Consider the following 25,422-nt stretch of genomic DNA (forward strand, 5'->3'; position numbering starts at 1 on the left):
CTCCTGTACCTGCACTCCTGTATTTTTTTTCCCTCTTTTGTTAACAACTGCTACAGAAAGGGTACTGCAGCATGTTAACATATTTCCCTCGTTAAGCATATAATAAGCTAAAACTACTGCAGCATTTTTAATTGCTTTCCTAAATGATTGGAGATGGAAGAACCTTTCATTAAAATTTAGCTCCTGATGTGATTTGTTACAATAATTACTTTATTAGATTAGTGTCATGGATTTTCATATATATATTTCTTCTCCTTACTAGGTTGGGGGAATTAAAGACAAAGTCCTGGCAGCACACCGAGCTGGGCTGAAGAGAATTATCATTCCTCGACGAAATGAAAAAGACCTTGAAGAAATTGCAGTGAATGTACGGCAAGATTTGACTTTTGTTATGGCAAGCTGTCTCGATGAAGTTCTTAATGCAGCTTTTGATGGAGGATTTGCAGTTAAGCCCAGAGTTGAGCGTTTGAATAGTAAACTTTAAGCAGACAGGCTGAGATTACTTCTGTACGTCAAATTTAAGAGAGATGACTAACTATCAGCTACGTATGTATGAAGTATCACTACAAACTAAACTTGATTGTTTAAATGTGGGTGTAAATGGAATCAAAATAAAAGTATTACCTTCAGCAGTTAACAACCTGAAATCACAGTTATGGGCATTTGCTGTTTTTTACTGTCATTAGCAAAGAATCATGGAAAAAAACCCTCATTTCCTGATAGATTCAACCATGAGAAAGCTGAAGCTGCTGAGAAACAATTCCTTAGCTTATCTGGTATATATGTATATAAATATCAGCAGCTGATTACATCTTTAAAGAGGACACACCAACAAACAGGGAATAATATGCAATTCTGCAAGCTATATTCAGAGAACACAAATTGCAGCACGTGCAGTTCAGCAAGAGAGTCTAATAGATGGGGTCGTTACCAAAAACCAAACTGATTTAGTGCAAATTTACTTACTTAGAAAATAACACTCAACATGCTAGGGAGCAAGTAGCATCACAGGAAAAAGGGGTCTGAAATCTAAAAAATATGCTTAAGGGATTTGCACAGAAGCAATATGGTCTAAATGTAGTAAGTCCTTTCAGCACTCAGTTCTAGTTTGAAGCAAGGTCAATGCAGACGTCATTTTTCAAACTTAAATACAGGAAGCAACTCATGAAGAGTTGACACGTACCAATTCCTCACAGGAAGAGAGATAATGCGCTGAAGCGCATGTATGCAGTTGTACTTACAGCAGCAGCAGGAGGTGGAGCATAGTTGAAGACTTTGTGGAAGAGCTGGGTAATATTTTGGAGGGACAAAGTACATGTCCTTTGTTCTTACCTGATACAACTCAACTCTGGGATGCCTACGCTTGCAGTTTAGCCTATGAAAATTAAATCCATTTAAACAATGCCAAGAAAATACTGGATCATTAAATTGCATTAGGTACTGCATACTGTGAGTAATTTAAGAAAGTCTGTCAGCATCCCATCTCGGTAGCTTTGTCTCTTCTCTTCCCTTGACTGTTAGTGAAGATAGAAATTTAAATTTATGTAATGTAAGATCCTTGAGTTTCTCATTGTTTTATACTAGGGCCAACCACAAGAGAATGTTACATTCTGTTCTTGCTCATTAATTCTGAAACAAACTCAACTGTGCTTATGAAATGCAAATTGTATCTGTGCCAAAAGCCTATTACAGAAGCAGCCTGTAAATCAAAAGTCATAGTTTGTTTTCATTTCCATAGATAGAAAGCTGATTTACCTGGAATATATTAGCAGTGATAATAATAAATTCAGTGGGTATTTCTGCACCTGACTTACAAAAGATGTTACAACTTTCACAGATGACTTCATCTAATAAAACAATAGAAATAAAAGCCCCTCTTGTTTCACTATTTTAAGGTTCTACTCTTAGTCATTCACTAGCAAAGTTCAAGGGTAAGAGGCAACAAATGCAGAGTCTCGGAATACTTTCTGCCTTACTTGAACACAAAAAGCGCAAAGAAACTAGATAATCAGTAAAACACCAGAAAGGTATGACAACTAATCTGCTGCTTTGCCTTTAATCAAAACCAGTAGGGGGAAAAAAATTCTTTACCAAACTTAATGCATCCCTCAGAATACACCAGAAGATAACTAAGCTTATCAAAGGTAAAAAGCAAGCAGTGGTAGCTTCTTTCCTCTGTCCACACTGTAACTCGCTACAGCTAATAACTACCTGCCCCACTAGTAAAATTCACACTTTGAAAAGGTACTGGATAGTACAACAGCACAGGCAGCAATATAAAACAGAACCCAAATATTAACATCCATATTTGTCAAACATTTTTCCTTTAAAGCTTTTTTTTTTTTAAAAGGGCAATGAAAAGCAACAGAGGGTAGTGCTAGTGGATAAATGCAGGATCTACTGCATTTCATCTATTAAAGACAAATTGGAATACTCTTTCCCAATACAACAAAGTAAAATAGTACTTTCTAAAATAAATAGCTAATGTTAAGACAATGCCAGGTTTTAATACACCATTTATTTTAGATAAGGTAGTAAACTGTACAGATTTCTAGTATGTTTTCTTTTTCTCATATATAACAGAGTGTAGTTGACTTACCAATCCTCAAGACTCTTTAGAGGAGATCCACTGAATTAGGCTTCCAATACTTTTGAGGATCTGGGCCTAAGTATAATTTGCTTAATCATTCTATCTGATGATGGACATCAGATGTTTCATACAGTTGGGGGTTTTTAAACACCAAATGGAGTAATACTAGTTCACGTTACAGCAAGTCAGCATACATCAGTTATGTTATAGCACTTGTCATCTGTAAAATGTAAAAAACTGTCTGACCATACCAGTTGGCTCCTACAGCACATTACAAATGCAATTTTTAAAGTCCCCTTCAAAAGCATACTCCTGATCTTCAGCCCATTCTAGCCTAAATAAAACCACTGCACATCAGTGCAATAAGGTTGTAAGATTCACAGTTCTTTTGGGGACAGAAGTTGAACCATTCCAAGTCCAAGTGGCAGCAGAGAACAGTCTTACGCAACTTCTGTGCTTACGCAGCCCTGCTACTCTCTGATCGTAACTATCAGACTGCGGCGGGTTCATACAGGTCCTTAGCTGGATTTTCTTAACAAAACTGAGAGAGCTGAAAATGAGATCACCTTAGCAGGCAAACTTCAGCCCAAGCCAGTCAATCACGAGCGAGCAACTGAGATGGTGAGTCAGTGTGTTCCTCTAAAAATACCTGAAGTATTTAACCAAGTTTCTGTCAAAGACCAGAAGACAAACATGAGGTAAATGTAGACAAGCTTAATTTGAGAGAATAATTACTGAATTTAGAAGACTGCAAACAATTAGTTGTATATTCATAAGGAAAAAATGCTAGATTGCAGGATTTTTTGAAGCATTTACTGTCACAAGGTACCAGCACATCTTTTAAATGAAATCTGTGCACAGTTCGAACAGCCTAAATATGAAATTTTAAGTGAAATTTCTTACTTTCATTACATAAAGCCAACTATTTCTGTAGTATTTTATTAATCCAACCTGATGGGTTTTATGTTCCTTACCTGTAGAACTACTTACCTCATCATGCATCAAAATAATAACAAGAGTCATCTTAATAGATCAACTTCCAGTAAGAAAGTTAAGACAGTGCACAGTAAATAAACTGTATTTTAATGTGTTACAAAAGTAGTTAATAGCCAGACTACCTCCCCAAATAGATGCCCACTACTACTAGGTTTGACAGAGATTTCTTGCAAATAGCTGGAGATAAAACAGCTTTTCACCTTATTTTTCTGTCTCTATTGTTTTGTAGCACAAATACCATATACATCCATGGTTAAATTTTTCACATATAGGCAGTCTGCATAAAGCCCAATATCCTCAAAAAGCCTTTATGGCTGGTGAACCATACCTGTAAGAGATTACGTGCATTGCAACGTGTATCATGTCACTAAAATGATATACAAAAATCAGTTCAAGACAGTTACTTTAGGAACAAGCAAAAGATGTGAAGACAAGAAGCTGAGCAGGAGTATCAATGTGTCAAACTTTGAGCTAAAGCAAAAAGCAAAGTTGGGGTTTCTTAATTTGCCAGGTATCTTTTAATGACAAATATAAAAAGACTGAAAACACGTCATTCTGACTGCCTTTTTTTTTTTTTTAAAACAAATGGTCTGTTTTTATAGTTACAAATACTGTGTAAGACAATACCTTCTTTGTACTGCAAAACCAACAAATACAAGGGTGCAATCAAGTTTCTAAGCATCTCTAAATTTGAAGCGTGAATTTTTTTTTTAATTCGGAAAATTCTTAATAATTGTTCATTTTTGTTAGAAGGTAACTCAAAGTACAACAACATCTAGACCTGTTTTTAAAGGAGCTTTCTTTCCTGATACATCTTTGATCATAATTACTCCTTTCGAGTTCAGTACATTCACAAAATAGCTCAATTAAGAACAGTATTACCAATGAATTGACTACTGGAGAGAGACAAAATTTACCAAACATACAGAAATATAAGTTTTACCATAGCAATTATGCATATCAGATGACACCTGTAATTAATTTTAAAAAGATACAAAAAAGAGAAAAACCTGAATTACAGAAAAGAAAGTCATATTTATTTAATGAAAAACTAGAAGTTAATAAAAATTAGCAAATACACAAAAAATATACACAAACAGCAGCAATACTATGTAGTGACTTACAAAGGGGGGGTGGGAGGAGGAGGGGAAGCAGCGGCCAGAGACCAGACCACTCAACATGGCTTGTCAGTCAAAGGGGGGAGGAAAAAAACACAAACAAAAACACGAAACAGTATCTTTTTCAACAGTACAATCAATCTACAAACAAGTTTTTAGAATTATTTTACAACATTTCCTGTAGAATCAATTCTTAATACAAAAGATGCCCATTTTGGGTGTATATATATTTTCAGTGGTTTACTGTTGACTTAAATATATTAGTGTTACTACATGCAACTGCTTCCTGTAATTTAACAGCCTTTCCTTTTATTTACCTTCATATACGTCTACCCTCCATCTACCAAATAATTTGTCTGACAGTCAAAGATGGTTACCCTAGTTTCTGCTAAATTAAATGCAACGGTTTTAAACACTGGCCTGAAGAGGTTTGATTGCCATTTCAACACATGGATATAGTTACATTGATGCCTAAATTGCCATTTTCTGCAAAGAGCTGTGCAATGCTGGTGTCAAAGACTAGACAGTCACTATTCATAATGGCTGTTGCAATTCCCTCATGAATAGATCGAGGAGTTGCTTCCCAAGTCAATCGCCGCCTATGCCCGTTTAACTCGAGTCGATAAGCAAAGTTTTCCGCTTGCTTGCGTGTTCCTATCAGCTGTACAATTGCAAAGAATTGCTGGTGACCATCATATTTTTCCTGTTTCTCCAAGACTAACATGAAATGAAAGCCAAAACAAGACTGCATCATAACCCAGTCAACAGCACCAGGAAGATTAATGTCTGTAGCAAGGAACACTATATCTTCTCCCTGAAGTGTTGTAATTGACTTATGTTGATGCATCAGATGTGGCATTACAGCATCCAGAGAACCTTGCCATTTACATGAAGCACCGGGACATGGGCAGGAGTAAGGCCTAAACTCACACAGCTCCTCGTGCTCTGCTTTTTCTGTGTGTGGCAAAGTTATCTCGCATCCGGAAGAGGCATATTTACATGGGAATAGTACAGAATTGGCAACTTTCTCCATCGCCAGGTTACGAATGGAGCCCAGTGGGCCTCGGCAAGTTGGACAGCATGTAAGTTTAGGGCGACAGTTGCTACAAACAAGATGGCCACTCTGACACTGAAGAATTGGTGGCAGCACATAGTCAAAACACACAGGACACTCAAAGAGACTAGCCAAGTCATTATTGGACGCTGTAGTGCCAGTCAGTGCAGGCACCCTCTGTGATGGCGTACACTTTGAAGTACCTGTAGGTAGTGCTGTAGCAGTCTGACGGCTCATTTCTGTAACAGAAGAGAGAAAAAAGAATGAGGATCTAAACACATCTTCTTTTCCTCTGCATACAGTATTTCTTGATTTACAAAGAAGCTTCAAGAGAGATACAAATGAAACCAAACATGTAATGCAAACTGTGGATACATTAACATGTAAGTATCAATTGTGCTGCATACCATACAGACACTTGTATGACACACAAATTTAACAAGTGAAGAAGTTCTGCTAATTATTCTGAAGTGGAATTCACCTATTGGAAGCTGCAAAGGAGAGGAGTAAAGATACGCTAAAAATGTAACTGAAATCCTCAAAAGAAGTTTGTTGGGTTTTTTAATATGCATTTACAAAATACTCCACCCGGCTCACTTGCATGTAACAACTAGAAGCACTATGGAACAATTCTAAGGCTGAATTTCATGTTGCTGTGTATTTAGTGAAATAAGAAAGTAGTCATTTTTAATGAAAAAATGAACGTCCAGATATGACCTTCTCAGTAATCATGTTTACTACATAATTTTTCTAAAAAAATGAAAAACAGCAGCAAGGGAAAACATAGCTAAGACCATCACCACACTGTTTTTTTCCTAGGATAGGATAGTAACTCTTCATTTTCATTACTCTGTTACCAGGTCCTATAGCTTGTAAAGCGCTTCCATTACTTCAACTTCCTGAACTAAACCATTTGTGAAGATACCCGAAAAGAAAAACAAAGCAATTATTTTACTGAATTTCCCAAATAAGACAAGAAATTCAGAAGATTAAATTTGAGAATTAATTTTAACATGGAAGTACTCAAACACTTCCAGTAACTGCAAAAGGCACTGTTGATGAAGTTTTACATTCAGTGGAGTTTACACTGAAGTTCTATTCTTTCAAATGTCCCCAGCCAGAAGTTAACAGTTGTCAGACCGAACAGCTTGCTCAAGCATTCAACAGATGCAGTAAAAGTACCGTATTTATTAACCTGTTATGGATGCTACGCTCTGTCCTGCACCCCCTAACTCCTCCTTCTTGTGCAGAAGGAATTACTAGTACTACCAGAGAAAATAAACGCTCCATTTTGAAAAACTAAACCTTACCTTTGTGGGTTAAGGAAAGTTAAGTAAAATGCTAGCCAAAATTGGCTTCCGTTACACAGTAAAATTGTCAACCACCTTAAGTGCCTCTCTGCAAGTACCCCAGCTCTGTATCCATCACATATGCATAAAGCTCTCAAAATAACACCTCATCTTTAATCTTCTTGCTATTTATTTAACATGGGAATATTAGGCAATAGGCAAGCTTCCCATATTTAGCATCATTTCACCCACAAACTTACTCATACTTGGACTAGATACCTCAAAGCAGCACGCTGTGCATGCTTTTGCAAGACATACACTGTTTAGGGCATGAAGTGAAGGAACTAAGAGATTCCAACATGCAAAATAACTTATCCCTTGACATTCAAAAAGTAATCATAGAAGAATTTGAAACTGCCTACAGAAGCACCTCTCCCCAGTCCAGAGCTAGAAAACCATGGGTGTCTAAGATTCGGTATTCAGTCACTGATTTTTACAAGTCTCACGTGCCCAATAACAGCATCATCTCACCCCTCCAAAGTCTCTTCCTTCATCTCAGGCTTGTTGGACTAGAAATATCCAGTTCTCATCTTTGGGAAAAAACCCATACAGTGGTTTTAAATGCTGAGCCTTAAGTAACACTCTAGAGATATGACAGGAATGTTTGTGTCTTTTGGCCTTATTTTCCTACTATAAGGCATTCCAGCTTCAATGAAAAGTTTGAGCTATCTGTGAAAAATCAAATAGATGTTCTGGGGAAGTGATGCCACACCAGCTTGTTGTGAGGGGATTCAAAAACGATAAAGCCTCTGTGACAACTGAGCACTGCTGCTATTTTTCCCAACACCGTAGGTGGAAGACTCATGACGGCAGACTGCAGTTCTATGCTCTAGAACAAATGATACGCAGAGAATAATGATACACAGGAGAACAAATTCTAATCACGTTGTTTGCTTGCAAAAAGTTTAGAAATCACATGCATATTCATGTGTAAAATTCTGTTTACCTTCAAATACTGTAAACGCACATTTCAGAAAAGTCTGTGTGTGCTTCATCTTACCTGAATCTATACATCCTGATCCAGGGATCCCCAGTAACCCACAGATAACACTGGTGAAAACCACTGCGTTAGACCAGTTCCTAGGCAGTCTGACAAGCTAGGTGAGCTCTGGTTTCTTTAATTACACCTCTCGGAGCCCATTCAACATTAAATTAAGCAACCTATAAACTTTGCAGTAGCCCTTATGCACGGAGGTACTTCCCACTTAAGCTTTCTAAGCTATGGACCTACTAAAGAACCGAACCGTACAGCCCTGGTTTATCAGCATTTCTGTATGTGACCAGCTTTCACACACACACACACACACACACACGTTCTACAACCGAGGACCATCGAAATGAGCAGGGAACGAAAATGAGCAGGAATCTGTGAATGAGACCATTGAGATTAGCATTCAAGGAAGAAACTGGATAAAGCTATAAACTGTAATTTACCAAGCCTAAACCTGCCCAAAGCCTACATTTTCATCACTCTTGTTAACATAAAGATGAATAACACACAATGACAGAAAAGTCTGAGAAGTTAGTTTCTCATAGCTATCTTAAAAACTACAAGTTAATCACAATTAAAAATGTTAACAATGTAATACATTTAACCCACTGAACTATCAAAACCAGACAATTACAAAACAAACACAACTACAGAACTGGAAATAAAGTTTAAAGATATTTTTAGTTACAAAAACCTTACTACGGGTAAAAAAAACCCTATATGCAATATTTGTTATCACCTTTGTTCCCACACACTGGGAATAAGCGTCTAAGCAACAAACTAAGGTACACTAGGTGTCACCTTCAAAAGTATTAGTTCCTACCTCACAAACTATTCAAAACATTGTACAAATTTGAAAAAAGTGTAACCAACACAAAGAGTGAAAAGGGGAAAATGTATTTTAAGATTTCCTAGTTTCTAGAGCAAGAAAAACTCTGTCCTTGACGACATCAGACAGAAGGCACCGACCTGTTAATGAAATTATTCTCAACACCGTTCTGGGGAAGGGTGAAATACACGGACTATCGAGATCTCCCGAGGGACACGATTTCACAGCTCCTACAAAACCAGCTTAAAACACTGCGCATAACGCGATTTAAAAGTCACTACCTTTCCCTTTGCTGGTTTTACTTCCCGGCAAGCACGCACACAACACTCCCTTGCACGAATACAGAAAGCTGGAGGCAGATCTCCCCGTCATGGGGAGTGAAGGAGCTCATTGCGTTTCCGCGCAGAAGAGACGGGCTCGGGGCAGCGGCCCCTCCTGGGCGCGGGCAGCCGGAGGAGGTGGAGCGGCCGGGGGGCGCAGGCCGGGCGCTGCCCCCGGCGAACGCCCCCGCGATCCCCGGGGGACCCTGCGCCGCTCCGCGCGTTGTTGTTACTGCTTCGGGCACGACCCCCCCCCATTTACGGCCGCGCGCTCTCCGCATCCACCGGCTACATCCACGCTCCGGCCCGGCGCCCCAAAATGGTTCCCCAAACTTCCCCCGCCGCGCCAGGCCGGGCCGGGCCGGCTCCTCCCCGCCGGCGCTGCCCCGCGCCCAGCTCCCGGCCAGCGGCTGAGGCGGCGCGGCCCGGCCGAGCCATTGGCTGCCCCGGGCTGGGCCCCGCTCCCGCCCCAAGCCCCGCCCCGCCGCTGCCCGGGGGCCGCGGGGGCGCGCAGGGGAGGGCGCGGCGGCCCCACTCGGGCGCGGCGCGGGCGGCCCCAGGCGGCCATCGGCACTCGAGGGGAGGGCACGGCACGGCCCGGCCCCGCCTCGCCGGCAGGGACTGACCCCTTCCGACTGACAGCCCCTCTCCCGCAGGACAGCCAGCCCGAAGAGCGCGTTCCGGCCTTAAACCACCACATCGTCTCCATTTCTCGCACGCTCCTACGGAAGCTTGCATGTTCGTACGTACAGCTCCCTTTACGTGTCACCTGAGTCATGTGGAACAGCAACAGGCTGCGCTTTACTTCTATTTCAGATACTTCTAGATTGATGGATCTGATCATCTTCCCTAAATACTTGTTTTTAAAAGCTACAGATTCCGTTCAAAATTCTTCTAATACATGAATTTCACTCCTGTTCCTGCTGTTTCAAGGATATTGCTCAAATTAGCATTTTCCACTGTGGATCTATAAAGTACCCATTCAACAGGAATTTTCTCAATCTGTATAAAGATTACTCAATTAAGCAAAAGCATAACAATCTCAAGGAAAAGAAAAGACCAACAGATCTGGAACAATGTGGCACATTTGGATATCCACATGGACTATTAAAAAATTAGAACAGTCTAAGGATAAAGGAGTCAAAACCAAGTCAACATGCTTGCATGACATGAGGCACACACTGGGCTCAGAAAAGCTTAGGCATTGCGGAATACAGATGTAATGATGGTAAGATTATGGAAGTACAAGTTTCAGTGGAGGCAACAGAAGAACACACTGCAATAAATTGTTTTGGTCGCATAAAAAGTAAGGCTACGGTATCTGAGTAAAGAAAATTATCTTTAGAAATGCCTTCCTACTATTTGAAATTCAAGCCCTGTTGAAGGAAGACTGTGGAAACTTGTATCATATATTCACTATAACATGTGAAATAATGCCCAATTACTATTAACAAAAACTACTAACTCGATGCAAGGTATGCTTCAGATTCCCCCCATACGTGCAATATACAGCATCCCCACCAGTTAAGAGTCAAGAAAGTTTCCAAGCAAAACAGAAAAGCTGAAGAAAACCAGCACAGAAATGGCTTTCGAGAAACTAAGAGCATGTTCTGAGGTGTCTGAAACATGCCCCAGGTTTCTCCTGCAGCAAAGCCACTGTCCCCAAAACAAAGCCACAAGCCTTTCAACAGGTTAGCTAACACTGTGTGCTCTTTGCTACGCTGTGATGTAATGCACGATGCCTGAAGAGAGAAAGCCTTTGAAACCCCAGAGGGGTAAAAAAAATTACAGCGAGAATGGGAAGACGCAATCACTTCACTGTTTAAAAAGCTCAGCTGAAGTGCAGACATAAGGAAAGCAGTTTCAAGAGAAGTTCAAAAATTATGTACCTCACATGCCACGGAATTAACTACAACATATAGGAATAGACTGATACCCTTTCAACTTCTCATCTTTCAAAGGTGTTAACTTCAGACACCATTCTAGAAATCACATCTCTGCATTTCACTAAAATACAGGGCACCTTTGACAAATTCAAATCAACACCATCCACCTCTCCAAAATTTTCACTCCTATCAAATAGATTAGACTTCGGTTTACCATTTCAATCCGCTTTTGAGAGGGTAACTAAATATTAGTTTTGGGAAAAACCCCACAAAACTGCTGTATAGTCATCTTAATGGCTGGAAGGAGGAAAAGAAAAATCTCTCATTATATAATGCTGAAGAGTGATTCAAGGACACCAAAAAATGCCTTATCACAAATGTCTGTATCTGATGCAATAAAATCTTTTCTCAATCACATTTCAGAACTAATTGAATTCAGAGACTTCCACTCAAAATGTATAAATTCTTAATGCATTAAAGCCATCAACAAAGTAATATAAAATCTTTCAAATTTTTCAACTGTACAATCATATTTGAAAATGAGACTTTTTAAAAAACAATACTCTGTTACAGAGAACTGGAAATGAGAATATTTCATGACAGTGTTCAAAGTTGTGAAAAACACTGACAGGTTACTTTTTTCAAGATGTGATATAAGCCAAAGAATGTCAAAACCCAAATGCTAAATGAACTGTTGAAAATACTCATTAAACAGGTATAAATAAGAACTTAAAAGAAGATACAGAAAGATTACCCAATATCATCAGATATTTGCACAATTCAATGTTGATAACTTCTGTATTTTGTAAAAATATTATAAATCAATTGAAAATATTAAAGTCACCAACATTTCTTTGGTGGCAGAAGGAAGGTTTCATGAATGCAACAGAAAAAAAGAAGTATGTTTATATTTAGAATCAAGAATGGTGGGTGAGTGTACACATACACAAGTATACACCCAGTACATAATCTCATGCCCAAGAAACTGCAAGTGTTACTGATACAGAAGTCCCAAGTGAATATTATCTTGAGAATGAAGGTAATTAAAAAGCACACTTTGTTCCAATTAAAAAGGGGCACCAGTGTATTTTAAGTAGGGAATCTTCTTTTTTTTTTTTTTTAAAGTAGCATTAGGTTAATTTTATATTAAAAATTCTTAGGAGACCATAGTTTTGTACCATAGCTGGTCTATTATGAAAAGTCTTAAACTGCCAAGGACAGCATCTACAGTACTACAGACAAGCCAGATGTTCAACTGCATGTGCTTACCATTTCTGAAAATAATTTTCCAAGGAATCTACCTTTCCTCTGTCCGTTCTTACATTCATAATCATCAAGGGACAGCAAAACAGAAGGGAAAAAGGTTTCAGCAGGCTCTAGTGAAAATATTATATATTGCCCTCACCACTACCAAACCCATGCTTCAGCAAACCCATCTAACATTAAGTGTATTATGCACAAATATCTCAAAGAATAGCTCATGAATATTTTTTGAGAAATTAGTATATTTTAATTTCTATTTAAATTTTAAAAGACATTTCAGGGCCCATGGTTTTTGCATTTTGAAGTCTATCCATTTATCTCTCTCAGCTCTTGGGAGATGTTAGATCACAAAGGCCTTGCATGGTTAATATCAAATGCATGGCTGCTCCTGCAAATCTGACACTGGACACAGGAATGTACATCCCTGTTTATACACAGCCTCTGTACATACTGGCCTACTTCAAAACTTTTAGAAGTACAGTTCATGACATAAATTATTAATCAACCACATAACACAATTTGGTCTCTATACACACTGGGTTTGATTCATGATTTTTTTTCAACCCTTCCAGACACTGTTTTCTTTAGTGCCTTTAACTATATGCTATTCGTTATTTCAGACAGCTCAGAGCTTCTCTTTTCCAAGAGAATAATAACCAAAAGCCAGAGCAATCCAATGTAACAGAATATTTTAAAACAAGACAAAAAAATTTTACAAAATTGAGGCAAGTCTCATAACAATTTCATTTTTCAAAATGTCATCTGTCCAGTTCATCTCCTTTTCATACAAAATTAAGACAATCTCCACTACCTTGTAGTGACCCAGCCTGCCTGAAATTGCAGGTAGATGATTTTTTTTCTTGCACCTCAAGACACTCACTACCAACCCCTCTTTCCAATCATCAGGAAAGGAAATCCCAATGGATTTATATAATCATGGAATCAGTCATTCTCTTCATGGCTACCTCTGCAGTGAACCACCAGACCTTAACACTCAATGTTTCTGATGCTATCATATATGTTCTCTTGTACACAATATATGATCACCAATTGAGTCATTGCTAGTGGGCAATCCAGATCTCCAAATTCAACGCATACTACACAGCAGATGCAGATACAAACAGCACTACGTAAACACAAACAGTATTATTAAGCCCATTAAATTATAGCGATGTGTTTCTAATCCAATACAAAAACTTGAGCCTTGGCTAGCACTGTTTGACTTCTGCTTCATCACTATCATTGACTATTTCTCCTATCTATGCCAGAATATTAAACATCAACCCTGGAGATTTTTTTTTCTAGCTATCAAAGATTTTCTTTCCAACAACTTTATAATGTAAAATTAAGAAGGAACAGTGTCCTATAGAAAATATACAATCACACAAAAATCATATTAGCAAGCAACTACTACCATGACTATAACATTCATTTTTAAATGCAACAAAGAACTTCATCAATTTAAAAAAAGTCAATAACCAGTACTCTAGCCAACCATAATTTTCCATATTCTAAAGAATCAAGACCCAAGTTAGCATGAAATATCAGAGACGATACTGCTATGATACTCCAGTCTTGCAAAGAAAGACAAGCTGAGGAACAAAGTTCAGAGAAAAAACTACTACCTGATAAACCCCCAAATTTCATTCCAGAATGAAAACTAGAAATGTCTGATCAATAGCAAAAACCTGAGTTTGGACCACTCACACTCTGTACTATATAATCAGAGAACATCCCAGCTTTCACATGTCTTAGAATTATACTTGGCACTAAATAAGAAAACAGGTTTCTTTGTAAATTCAGACCCTCAACAAATTATTCTAAAGTAAACTAGGACGTTTACCTCCCCCATCTTTTGAGCTTGGAAGCAGAGGAAGCAGGACGGAAAGCAAAAGCTAGGGGAACTATAAAGGAAACTATACTAAAACAATTTATCAAATGCCACAGCTAGAAAAAGAAAATACAGCAATACATTAAATAAACTGGTATAAGCAAAAATTATTGATATTATATCAATATTATCAATATTGATATATTGATATTGTAATAAAAGAAAGTTAAGCTGCAAACTAGCTAGTGAAACAACTTCTTCCTTTATATATTTAAACAAAAATACAGAGAAAAAGAATAATTCTTTAAACACAAATGAAAACCAAATACTTGTGTTAAAAAGATCATGGACCACTTCCAAATTGGACTTTACCATATTTTTGCTTTTTAAAAACAAGCAAATAACTTATCTCGCTAACACTGCCAAATCCCACCTACTACAGAGGTGTGAAGATGGTGATGCAGAGATATTGCTCAAAGCTGTACACTGCACACTCTTGCACTGTACCTCAAGTGGTGCTCTATGACAAAAGCCTTCTCTTTTCTCCGTTCACTGGCTCTGTATCCTCAGTGCTAATCTTGGTAGTCAGTCAATGGCCAGAGCCTTCCTTGACATAGTACACAAGAACCTCCAGCATGTCCACACACGGAATCTATAGCATGATAAACTATGGTATGAACTCAAAACAGCAGCTGTCCCATGCCAGCCTTCTCAGATACCAAACTGGACATACCTTTCTGCAGTCTGCCATAGTCTGAGCACAGTAAAAATACCTGAGATAAAGCAGAAGTACAGGTTTCAAAATGAAGATGGCCGAAACCACAGAAACTAAGAACATAAAGAAAAACTTCATATGAAAATACAGACAACTCTACGCAAACAAATTACAGGGAAAACAGTTTGTGTTTTATTTTTAGTAATATCTAATTTCCTTTCATTGTGCACAGAGCACCCTGAACTGAGCTGCATCAGGATCATCTTCCAATAATAATTCAGCCCACTAATTTCTATGAAGACAGGTAGACAGTTACCTCTTTAAAAGTTCCAGACATAGGATGTTGCAATAAAAAGGCAGGCATTCAGGAGGATCAGCTACAAAGTGAATTAATAACAGCACCACAAAAAAAACCAAATTATTTTTCATGCTGCAACATATATTACCATTCAGAAGTATCTAAAGCACTTAATTCTGTTCTACAAGATATCATAGATGGGCTCTGTATACAGTTACGCTCTATTAGTTTAAAAAAACCCACACATTAAAAAACAAAAACAAAAAAACCCCTCTGTAAATGTTAACAGCAAATCCTACCGAGTATGACAATTTGAGGGCTGTGTTTCTTTCCTCAGTCTGATTTTGCAAAAACTATATTCTTCACTGCATACTGTAATTGCCACACAATATTGCATCACCATTCCTGTGTCTGTGGCAGACACAGGGAAGAGGGTGTGGCATGGAAGTGCCTACCTTAATTCAATAAGGCTAAACTAAAAGTACCTGTACTTTGATGCGTACATACAAAGTCTTTCTGTGATAACTACTCCAATTCAAATTCAAGACCTATTTTATGCTCAATATTTTCCTGCATAACTAAATAGTACTAGAGAGCAGACCATCAAAAAACCCAGACCTGATCAAGGAGGACCTGGCCTGTAAAAGAGGCTGATCATGACACAGAAAGCCACCCTGTAGGAGGAGCCAGGACAGGATTACATACGTTGACTAATTTTATAAAGATCTCTCCATCTTGTGCATTGCTTAGGTTCATACATATTTCCACCTTAAATAATTTATTCTTGTTATCCTTACTTTGTTCTGTATTCCTGTACACAGTCCTGATGACAGCGGAACCCTGTGAAGAACTGCAATCTAGCATGTGGAGGGCAAACACATAGGGGAGGACTTGGAGAACTGAGATACTGATTCCAGAGTATGGATGTTGGTGCCCCAAGGTATGGTAAACATGAAATCTACACATATGTACATCCAGTATCACAGAGCACACACTTTTAACTCATCGGAAATTACTGATTTTTGAGAACTTCTACTACTAGCCTACACAGAATCTCTAGTCATTTTGAGGGAGAGTTTTTACAAGTTTGGCTTGTTTTTTTTTTAATCCAGATATTTAATCTGCAGAAGCAAGAACATTTAGAAGAACGCCAGATAAATGTCTACTGTATCTCACACACACAACGCAAAGAAAATAAAATGCACAACATTTTAAATCCAAAGTATCAAGTCCGTATTTTTTAAAATGGACACTTCTACATTTTGGAAGTAAGATTTTCCTACTATGGATACATAATTCAAAAGGTAAGCTATGGAAATCTAGGCTTTTGTATTTTGTTGATACACCGTGGGTAAAAAATAAGAGAGCACTGAAATTATCTACATTGTAACAAACATAAGACCTTAGTAAAAGAAGTGGAAAAAGACAGTAGCATTTTCACATTTCTGATGGTTCCAAATTTTTCAGTACTTGATCTTTAAACTCCCAACTTCTATACGCCTTGGATGCTTAGCATCCATTCTTTGAAGCAGATGTGCCTCCATTAAAACCAATACAGTTTACTTAAGTGACTTAAGTTTTCCCCGCTCATCAGTTCTGAATCAACTGTTTCTGTAGTATTGTTGCACAAGGATTCAACTGCCACCATTAAAAATCTTTTTTTAAAATCATTATTACAATGTTACTAAAATTCTCAAACTTGGCTACTGACAAGTTTAGCATGGTCACACTCCTGCACAGAGCAACAGCTCTACTGCTTTTCATGAAAATATCAGTTTTAGAATGGGGCTTTATCTCACAAATAAGAGTACTCTTCTAGTAAGTATTATCAACCTGAAGCACAGCAAACAGAAATGGGTTGAACTGCTGACTCCACAGACCACCATGCTACATAAAGAAAAAAAGAAAAAAAAAAAAAGAATTAGTGGTACTGGAGCAGTAGTCTGTGGCATGGGAGACTTGGGTTTAGTTCCTGCTCTGTCACAAGTTTCTGAGTCACCACAGGCAAGTACTTCCCCGTCTTTTACAGGTTTTAAAATACCATAAGTAGCTGCAAGTATCAGACATTAATGCAAAAGGGACTGAGTTAACTTGATAAGGATACTAAACTAACTCTGCAGACCCTATTCAAATTTACTTCAGGTTAGTAATAACTAAATAGCATTATACACTAAAGAACACTGTTAAATTACTTAACATCTCAGTTTTTACAGTCAGCAATAGTCAAACTTCGATAACTGTTTACTTTCCAACTCCTGCTCACATATGGATAACTGCCCTCTATTCATTCCAATATTTTGTATAGCAAAGAAACAAATTAGGGAGACATTGGCAACACCCTCCTCACTAATTCTATTGTATCTAATCAGAAGGCCACCTTCTGAGCCATCAACTCTGTACTGACATTTTATAGAAAGCAAATAAACGTTTCTTTAGAGGGATCCTTGTGTTACCAAAAAAATTCCCTCAGCTTTCTTTGTGAAGATCCAACTAGTCAGCTTTTGAAGCAAGAAATTCAGCAGAAAAAAAGAGCTCTCGGGCAAGAGAGTTATATGTTCTTTTATTGCCATTAAATTCTGATCAGGTATATCTTAAATGCTAAGTAAAATGCACTCACTATTTCACTTATTTGTATTGCTTGGATAATGCTTCATGGCATACAAAATTAAAATTCAACCATAATCATTCTGAAGTCAGCCCTGAGTCTGCATCAGAAAATAAAACACAAGATATTCTAGATGGTTTGGAAATTACAAGAGTAGATGTATCTTTCTGCTATTCCATGCTTTCTTTATCAGCACTTTCCAAATTCAATACCTATCACTATGTTCTTCTCTGCAAAATATTGTCCTCCTTCCTGTTACATAGTAAAATCAAAACTTGAGTCTGTGTTGCAGTGCTGAATCTCAAACATCAAATCCTAACAATGACTCGCTATCTAGAGCGTAACTGTAAACTTCAGTACTTTTCAGTCTTTTTCTTTTACAGGAGTGTTACAAAAATATATTACATTAGAAGATCAAGCATTCAAAAGTTAGAAAATAATAAAGTTTCACAGGCAACCCTAAGTCTTCTTCCTCATGTGCATATTAAGAAACAGCCTTCATGAAATAATCTTCTTCCCCACACTCAACTCCTTTAGTAGATGAGCACCTGTACATCCATAGAAGAATTATGATTGTACAAAGAACAACAACTTTTCCTTAAATGTAACATCTGATTTTAAAATAAAGCTGTTTAGGGCAGCAGCTGGTTTTAATATGCATAAAAGTTCTCTTAAAATTACTGCTTTACAGGTGCTGTTTTAGAAGAATGCCTGTTTCAATTTCTACTATGGAACGCGTAGTTTTTATTTGTAAAACTTCCTTTCTAACAATTATATTTGACCTAGCACAAAGCCAGACTAAATTTTATAGCACACCATCAACATCTGCCAGCCAAATTATTCCCTAGTCACACCTGTGCAACCAGTCTTCAAATTACATCCTTAACATACTTGCATAATCACACAGATATTGGCCATGTACAGACAAACCCTACACAAATTATCTCTCAACTGTGTTGACACCTTCATGCACAAAAAAGGGCAAAAAATTCCTGTGAATGAAAGTCACTTTGTGACTCTAATGATTTTATATATAACACATATATATGTGCATATATATATATATTTCAAAATAATCAGTCATTCAGAAATCAAAAGATTAGTTGAGCAGCGCATTTTCACAGCTTTTACAAGATGACAACTGCACGTGTACATTAGAAGAAGGAAAGGAACAAGACTTAAGGCTCATATCTAGGCAAAAGTGAACAAGTTTACATGAATTTAAAAAGTAGCTTTAGTTAAACGTGAGAAGTTTATCATGTACACCTTAAAGTGGGATATATGTGTCAACACACAAATGCATATCAAAGCATGTTTCAAACATGATTTCCAAAACAACATTAGGCAATTTAAGAAGATTAAAATATCCGATCATAAAACTGTAGCAAAATCTGAGTCCTATGTCTGGTCAAAAAAAATGACAGGTACTAGCAAGGTTTAAAACCAAACCAAAACAAAAAGCAACCAAACAAAAAACCCAAACCACCCCAAAAACCCCACAGAGTCCATTTTCACAGATATGAGGACAGTATTAAGGTCTTGGTTCTAATCTGATACACTGAGTTATAGTCATTATCTTTCAAAGAGCAAGTAGCAACATTACATATTTTAAAGGTTCTTAAATATTTTAATAGCACTTTTAAGAACTGTTCAGTTACAATATTTCTTAAAAGAAAAAAAATAGTTCATCTATAGCACAAAGAACAATCCACCAGATACAGGCTCCACGACTCTGGGCACACACCAACAGTGTGTCAGAGTCCAATTCCACCATCTCTACAACAAACAAAAGCAAGCTGCCACCAAAAGGAATGGTTGTGCTGCCTGCCTTTCACCCATTAGTTTTCTTTCTCTTTAAGGTAACATATTCAGCAAGATCAGTCTTGCACAACTACATGACTGCTTACACTGGCACACAAGGAAAACACCAAAACCGAGCTGGCAATAGAGGGCGAGACCATCCTTTCTTAGCTGTAAGCACTTAACACTGATCCCCAGTACACCCACGACAACAGAGGATGACATCTCTTGTAGCAGCACTGGCTTTTATGTTACCATGCAGCAAACTACTCTGGGAAGTGAACCAGATAATAATTACCCATTCCTCACAGAAAACTTGGGACTAAAACTAGTCCATTTCACGTTCATGTTGGTGACAGCAACACTGCAAGTTATCACTGGCATCCCGAACAGAAACTGTCTTTAGCTACTACAGAACTGTAGCCTGGATGTGCTACAGCTTGTTCAGTGCTACATCTGTTATTTCTTCTTTCCTAACACTGATGTGTTAACAGCAACTAACAATATATTTTAGAAATAACGCTGATTTTAGAAAAATCATAGGAAAAACTAACTTTTAAAATCCACTTCAAACTAGTACCTACATCACATTTCAGCATAAAGCAACACGTACTTACAAGACAGAACTTAGAAACCTAATATTTCAGTTGTCATCCCCTTGCAAAATACAGAAGACATAGAACCTTCCCTCAAGAAACATCTGTAATACAGAGTAAACAGAAACAACAAAGATAAGCTTTTTAATACAGCTACATTTCTAAGCTCTAGCACCAGCTGTAGCAATTTTTATGCAAAGGAATTTATTTCCAAGCTTTCCCTCCTGTAATTTAACATGGAACTGTTTTAAAATACTCCTACTCCAGTTAAAACCTTTTGACAATCTGTACATTAGCAAAATTTAATGTACAGTTTTCCCTCATATGTAGTTTTCCTTTGACATATTTAATCTGAACATGTATTTGAATATAACCCTTTAAGAAGTATGGCATTCTAAATGCTCCTCCTTGACAGCATTCAAAAAAAACCACACACTGAAAAGCCACTGTGGTCTTTCATGAAAGACTAAATGAATTTTTTGCTCCATTTAGTACTATATGCAAGAACTGTAGGAAAGAACTTTAAAATATTAATTTAAAGACTTCATGCCACACAAACCAAAGTTCAAAGAACTGCTGTTTCACTTGAAAGGAGCTGATGACTAACTCTTTAAGCAGCAGAAGTTATCACTACGCTCTCCTTGTTTTTCTTCATGTCTCAGCAAGGTCATCAATTGTTACAAGAAAAGATACAAATCTGTTTCTAGATAAGGCAAACAAAAAAGGAAATGGTCAACAACCACTGTCTGTATGTGAATTTACTGCTCTTTTAAAATCAATTCCCTGTAGGAATATATCCACAGTAATTTTTTAAATGCATTTCCAGATGAAAAAGGACAAATACTGTCTTCACCATTCAAGTAATATTTTACTTCCCCACTGAAAACACAGCCAAACTCAGCTTCCGTATTCAGTTCTAGAAAGAGAAATGAGTCAAAATCAGAAGCGCACCATTTGGTTAACTGAAATTATCTAGCACTTTATCTGATTAAAGTACTGTGGAATTAGTAACCAAATATCTCATTATTCCTGTGATAACACAAAGAATCACCATTTTATAGATGAACTCAGACAGGCAGGTATTTTAAAATAGTTGTCCTGGGCATTACAGAAACATAGTACGTAGTCTGGATTAGAACTAGAAAATAAGTACATATATGAAGTGTGGCATAAAACCAAAGAGTATTAATGGGGCATTAATCTCCTTTCTTTACCTAGTATGGTTAACAGCTAAACACACTGTAGCATGGTATAAAACAACGCCAAGTCAATGACTTGGGAAGATTTTTGTTACATGCAATTAAGTATTAACAGGAAAAACTCAGGTAACCCTGTAGTAACACCTCATGGTAACAACACAGTATTTACATGTATCTCTCGACTTCTAGTCCATGATGTGATGTTGTACACAGAAAACATACACTAATATTGCATTTTTATCATGATATTGTACATTTAAGACATGAACAGTACATACACTTTGAAAAAGAGTAAATTGCCTACAACAAGTTTTCTTATTAATGAAACAAAATGTTTTATTAAGGTAACAATATGCCTCTACCTGTCGTGTTTTTCTGTTAGAGTCAAAAGGGATATCTTTTACTATTCTCTTTTAGTCACAACTGGTTTTCACTTTCCTTAATGCTGTCCTTCAAAAAACAAAGCAACAAAAAGAGAAAAAATCCAGTAAAAATTATCTCCTGCATCTGCAATGTTCACGATGTTTAAGACTGTAAACTTCAGAGAAGAGATCCTAAGCTTTAGGCCATAAGTGATGGTTGAGATGAACTAGAGCTTGCCAGTATCCTTACTTCACTGCTACTGTTCTCTGCAGGTAGCACTTAACAACACCAACCAGGGATTCAGGTAGCTGCAGTCAGAAGCTGGAAACACAATTTTCACTTTGGCTTTCTGCAGACTGGATACATAACTGCAGAACTGAGTTCCTTATATGTGTCCATAATTTCAGATGCTATTGATTTACCTTGACTGTTCTGGTTCAGCTTAGCTCCTGAAAACGAGACAACCATTAAAGCAAAACACCCACTGATAATCTAGTTCGCAAAGCACAGTCCAACTTTTAAAGCTGACAGTTACAAGACTACAAACATTATTACAAGCAGAAAAATAAAGCAAAGCTATTCTAACTTAAAATTAAGAACATCATGTTTCTCACAGGAGCTGCACATATAGTCTTCCAGAATGTTTTATGTGAAGACCAGAGTTCATCAAATTATCCTACTTGATTTCTTTGAGTTTTCAGACCAAAAAGAGTTGCTTCGTACATGAACATGCTCGTGCTACCCCCTCTGGCACATTAGAGGCATGTATCTTTGACATATGAGCAGTACCTCTTTCTCAATTCACACTAAGCAGACAGCAGCAACTATACTCAAATCTAAGTATGGAAAGTACTTGTGTTATTTAAAATATGTACTTTCCTTAGTTCACACCTACTTAGCTGGAGCCACTGAATTTCTGAGCTAACTCCTCCAATACAGTCTAATCAGACTATAGCATTTAAACCTTACCAACAGAAATAATAAAGGACAAGATACTTTGTGATGACGTGCACTTTCAGGACAAAAATGCTCATCATCTCATCAGTTTCAGAATTCTTGGGTCACAACAGATTCCTAAAGCTATACCACTGATGGATGACTCTTATCCTCGTGCTTTCCTGTACAATTTTTCACTGCTGTGAAAAGTGCTAAAGCTATTTAAGAACAGTAGTTTCCATGGAAGTTAACACAATTACAGTTTCTTGCACTCAAATTCTACATCAATGTTACAGTGTAGAACAAATGATAAAAGTAGAACTAGTTGATTTATTCTGCAACAGATGACTTTTATCCTAAAAGCCTCTGTATTAGTCTACCTGTATGCCAATACCTCAAGTCTCTTGAAGACCAGCTTGAATAACTCAGGGTTGAGAAGAGTCACTTCCATTCTTCCTCCCCTCTGGAATGCACCGTGCTAGCCTCAGAGTTTAGAAGGAAGATAAACAGACAACTGAAACTATGTCCTGTGTGTGGAATATCCCATGTCCTTCATGACCTAGTCCAACATCCAGCTTCCTAACATCCACTCATCTGCCACGTTAAACAAATTAAGTCACTTTATCTATTTATTAGCATAAAAGTAAACTGCTTATTACAAAGGAAAGGTAGTATTCACCCAGACATGTTGAAATAGAGACCGAAGAGAAAACATTGGAGAAATATTTTACGTTTACAGTTACAAATGAAACGTGAGCTTATAATAAAAGTACCACCAGAAAAGAAACTTGGTTCTCCTCTTAAAGAAATACTTAGGATGCTTTGCCTTTCACTACAAACGCTATCGTTTCCTGTCCTTTTAAAACCGTGGAGAAGGGGAAAGAACGGAAGGTCTCCAGCCTTTTGATTTCGCAGGGGAACCCGTGGGACGAGCAAGAATCTACCCCGCTCTTTGCTCTCACCGGATTAGAGAAGAGGGAGACAGCGGCCTTCCCAGGAAACGTCAGAGGGGCACCCAGCGGCTCATTTACTTCCAGCAACCTGTTTCCCGCGGCGACGCACGCAGAGAGGGGCGCCGCTGGGGGCCCAGAGCGGCAGGCCGCCCCCGCCTCCCCCCGCCGCCGCGGCCCAGCTGACCTTCTCCGCGCCGCGGCGGCAGCCGGCGCAGGGCCCCGCTCCGCTCGCGCGAGCACAAAGCGCGCCGCGCGGCGAGGCCGAGGCCGAGCCCACAAAGGGGCAGCCCCGCGGCCGAGGCAGCGCAGGCCCGCGCGCGGCCGGCCTTCCGCAGCAGCCGGGCCGGGCCGCCGCCTCAGCCTGGCGCACAATAGCCCGGCAGAGGGGCTCGGAGCCGCCCGGAGCCGCTTCCCTCCTCCCTGCGGGACCCCGCAGGCCCGACCGGGGAGGAGAAGGGCCCGCGCCGCGCCTCGCTCCCTCGGGCCCGGCTGCCTCAGCCCCCCGTCGCGGGCGGCAGCGCGGGGCCCGGCCGCCAGCAGGAAACTGGACGCCTGGGCTGCGCTTAGGCCGCGGCAGGGCCTTGGTCCCGACTCTCCTCTGCGGCCGCCGCGCCAGCCCCGCGGCCGCGCCGGGGCCTTCCGCAGGCGGCCGACGGCCGTCCAGCACAGGGGCCGGGCAAGGGAGAGGGCCCCGCCGGGCGAGCCGCTCTCGCCCCTCCGAGGCCGCTCGGCCTCCTCTCCGCGGCGCGCTCACCTACGGGCGCTGGGCTGGGCGGGACCCCGCTGAGGCGGCCTGGCTCCCCCGATCGTGCGCGCTGCGGGGCGACTGGTTGCGCCGCTCTCGCCGAGACGCTCGGTGCCCGGCCCGACCGCCCGAACCGACCGCGCGCTCCCTCCCTCTCGCTGCCGGCCGAGGAGACACCGCCACGGGGGCGCGCCAGCTGCGGCGGAGCTCTCCTGCCTGCCAGGCGCGCTCCCGAGGCGGGCGGGCGGCAGCGCCCCCGCGCACGCGCACCCGGCAGCGGCGCGCGGGTCAGGCTGTCCCGCTCCCGGCGCAGCGCGGGCCAGCGGCGCTAGGGAACAAAGGCCGTTCTGCTCCGCTCCTCTCCGCGGGGAACCTGCGCGGCTGACGCCCGGCTGCCAGCGGCATTCAGGCCCCTCTCTGCTTTCACCCGTTTCCCGGGTCCGGGGAGAGGTCGCCTCTTACCTGTGCGGCCGCCGAGCTCCGCCGGGGTCAGCCGGCTCGCCCCGCGGCCCCGAACGTGAACGAGCCCGGGGCAGCGCCGCGTCCTGGGGCAAGGAAGAGGCCGCAGGCCCGGCCTTCCCCCTCCTGCACCCCGCGGGGCGTGGCGGCGGCCCTTTCCAGGTCAGCGGGAGCACGCCTGTGATGAAAGCGATTTTTTTGGCACACCAGCATTTGTGGCGTCGAGGCCTCAAAGGCCAAGTGGGGTCTGTCACGAGGGCTTGCTCATTCTATTTTTAAAAATGAAAGAGCCCTGTAAAGTGGCCTTTACTAGAGAGGCCAGTAACGTCCAGCACAGGAGCATTCTGGTGATTTTAAGGGATTGCTGACAACAAACCCCTCCCTCCAGTCTGCTCAAAGACTTTGCATAATTCAGGTTAGGCCCCTGTCCAGCAATGCCCTAAATACATACATAACGTTCAGCACATAAACTGGATGAAATTAATGTAATTACTAGTCTGCTTACATATGCTTTGTTGGAGTAGGA

At 39.9% G+C, this 25,422-nt stretch overlaps 2 protein-coding genes across 15 annotated transcripts in view; one reads left to right on the forward strand and one right to left on the reverse strand.

Annotated features, from left to right (window-relative positions):
* LONP2 (lon peptidase 2, peroxisomal) overlaps positions 1-647 on the forward strand; it is a 43,924-nt gene extending 43,277 nt beyond the window's left edge. For both annotated transcript variants that reach the window (XM_054840692.1, XM_054840693.1), the window contains one exon: positions 263-647. In XM_054840692.1, the coding sequence (XP_054696667.1) occupies positions 263-484 (222 nt within the window). In that variant the 3' untranslated portion in view covers positions 485-647. The remainder of the gene's footprint in view (positions 1-262) is intronic.
* A 1,853-nt stretch (positions 648-2,500) lies between these two features.
* On the reverse strand, positions 2,501-25,052 carry SIAH1 (siah E3 ubiquitin protein ligase 1). 13 transcript variants are annotated; one of them, XR_008579138.1, is made up of 4 exons: positions 23,702-24,440; positions 23,134-23,222; positions 22,226-22,252; positions 17,190-22,124 (listed from the first exon to the last, which is right to left on the reverse strand). XR_008579138.1 is itself a non-coding variant. In XM_054840697.1 (2 exons), exon 2 carries the CDS (start codon positions 5,993-5,995, stop codon positions 5,147-5,149), a length of 849 nt encoding a protein of 282 aa, XP_054696672.1. In that variant the 5' UTR covers positions 5,996-5,997; positions 24,900-25,052; the 3' UTR covers positions 2,501-5,146. The 13 variants fall into 13 exon arrangements, 6 of the variants coding, with proteins under 6 accessions (XP_054696672.1, XP_054696671.1, XP_054696673.1 ...); XR_008579137.1 differs by having other exon boundaries at positions 17,190-22,252; positions 23,134-23,217; XR_008579135.1 differs by having other exon boundaries at positions 17,190-22,252.
* Positions 25,053-25,422: the final 370 nt, after the last annotated feature.

The sequence above is a fragment of the Grus americana genome, chromosome 13, assembly GCF_028858705.1.
Source record: "Grus americana isolate bGruAme1 chromosome 13, bGruAme1.mat, whole genome shotgun sequence".
NCBI classification, from domain to species: Eukaryota; Metazoa; Chordata; class Aves; order Gruiformes; family Gruidae; genus Grus; species Grus americana.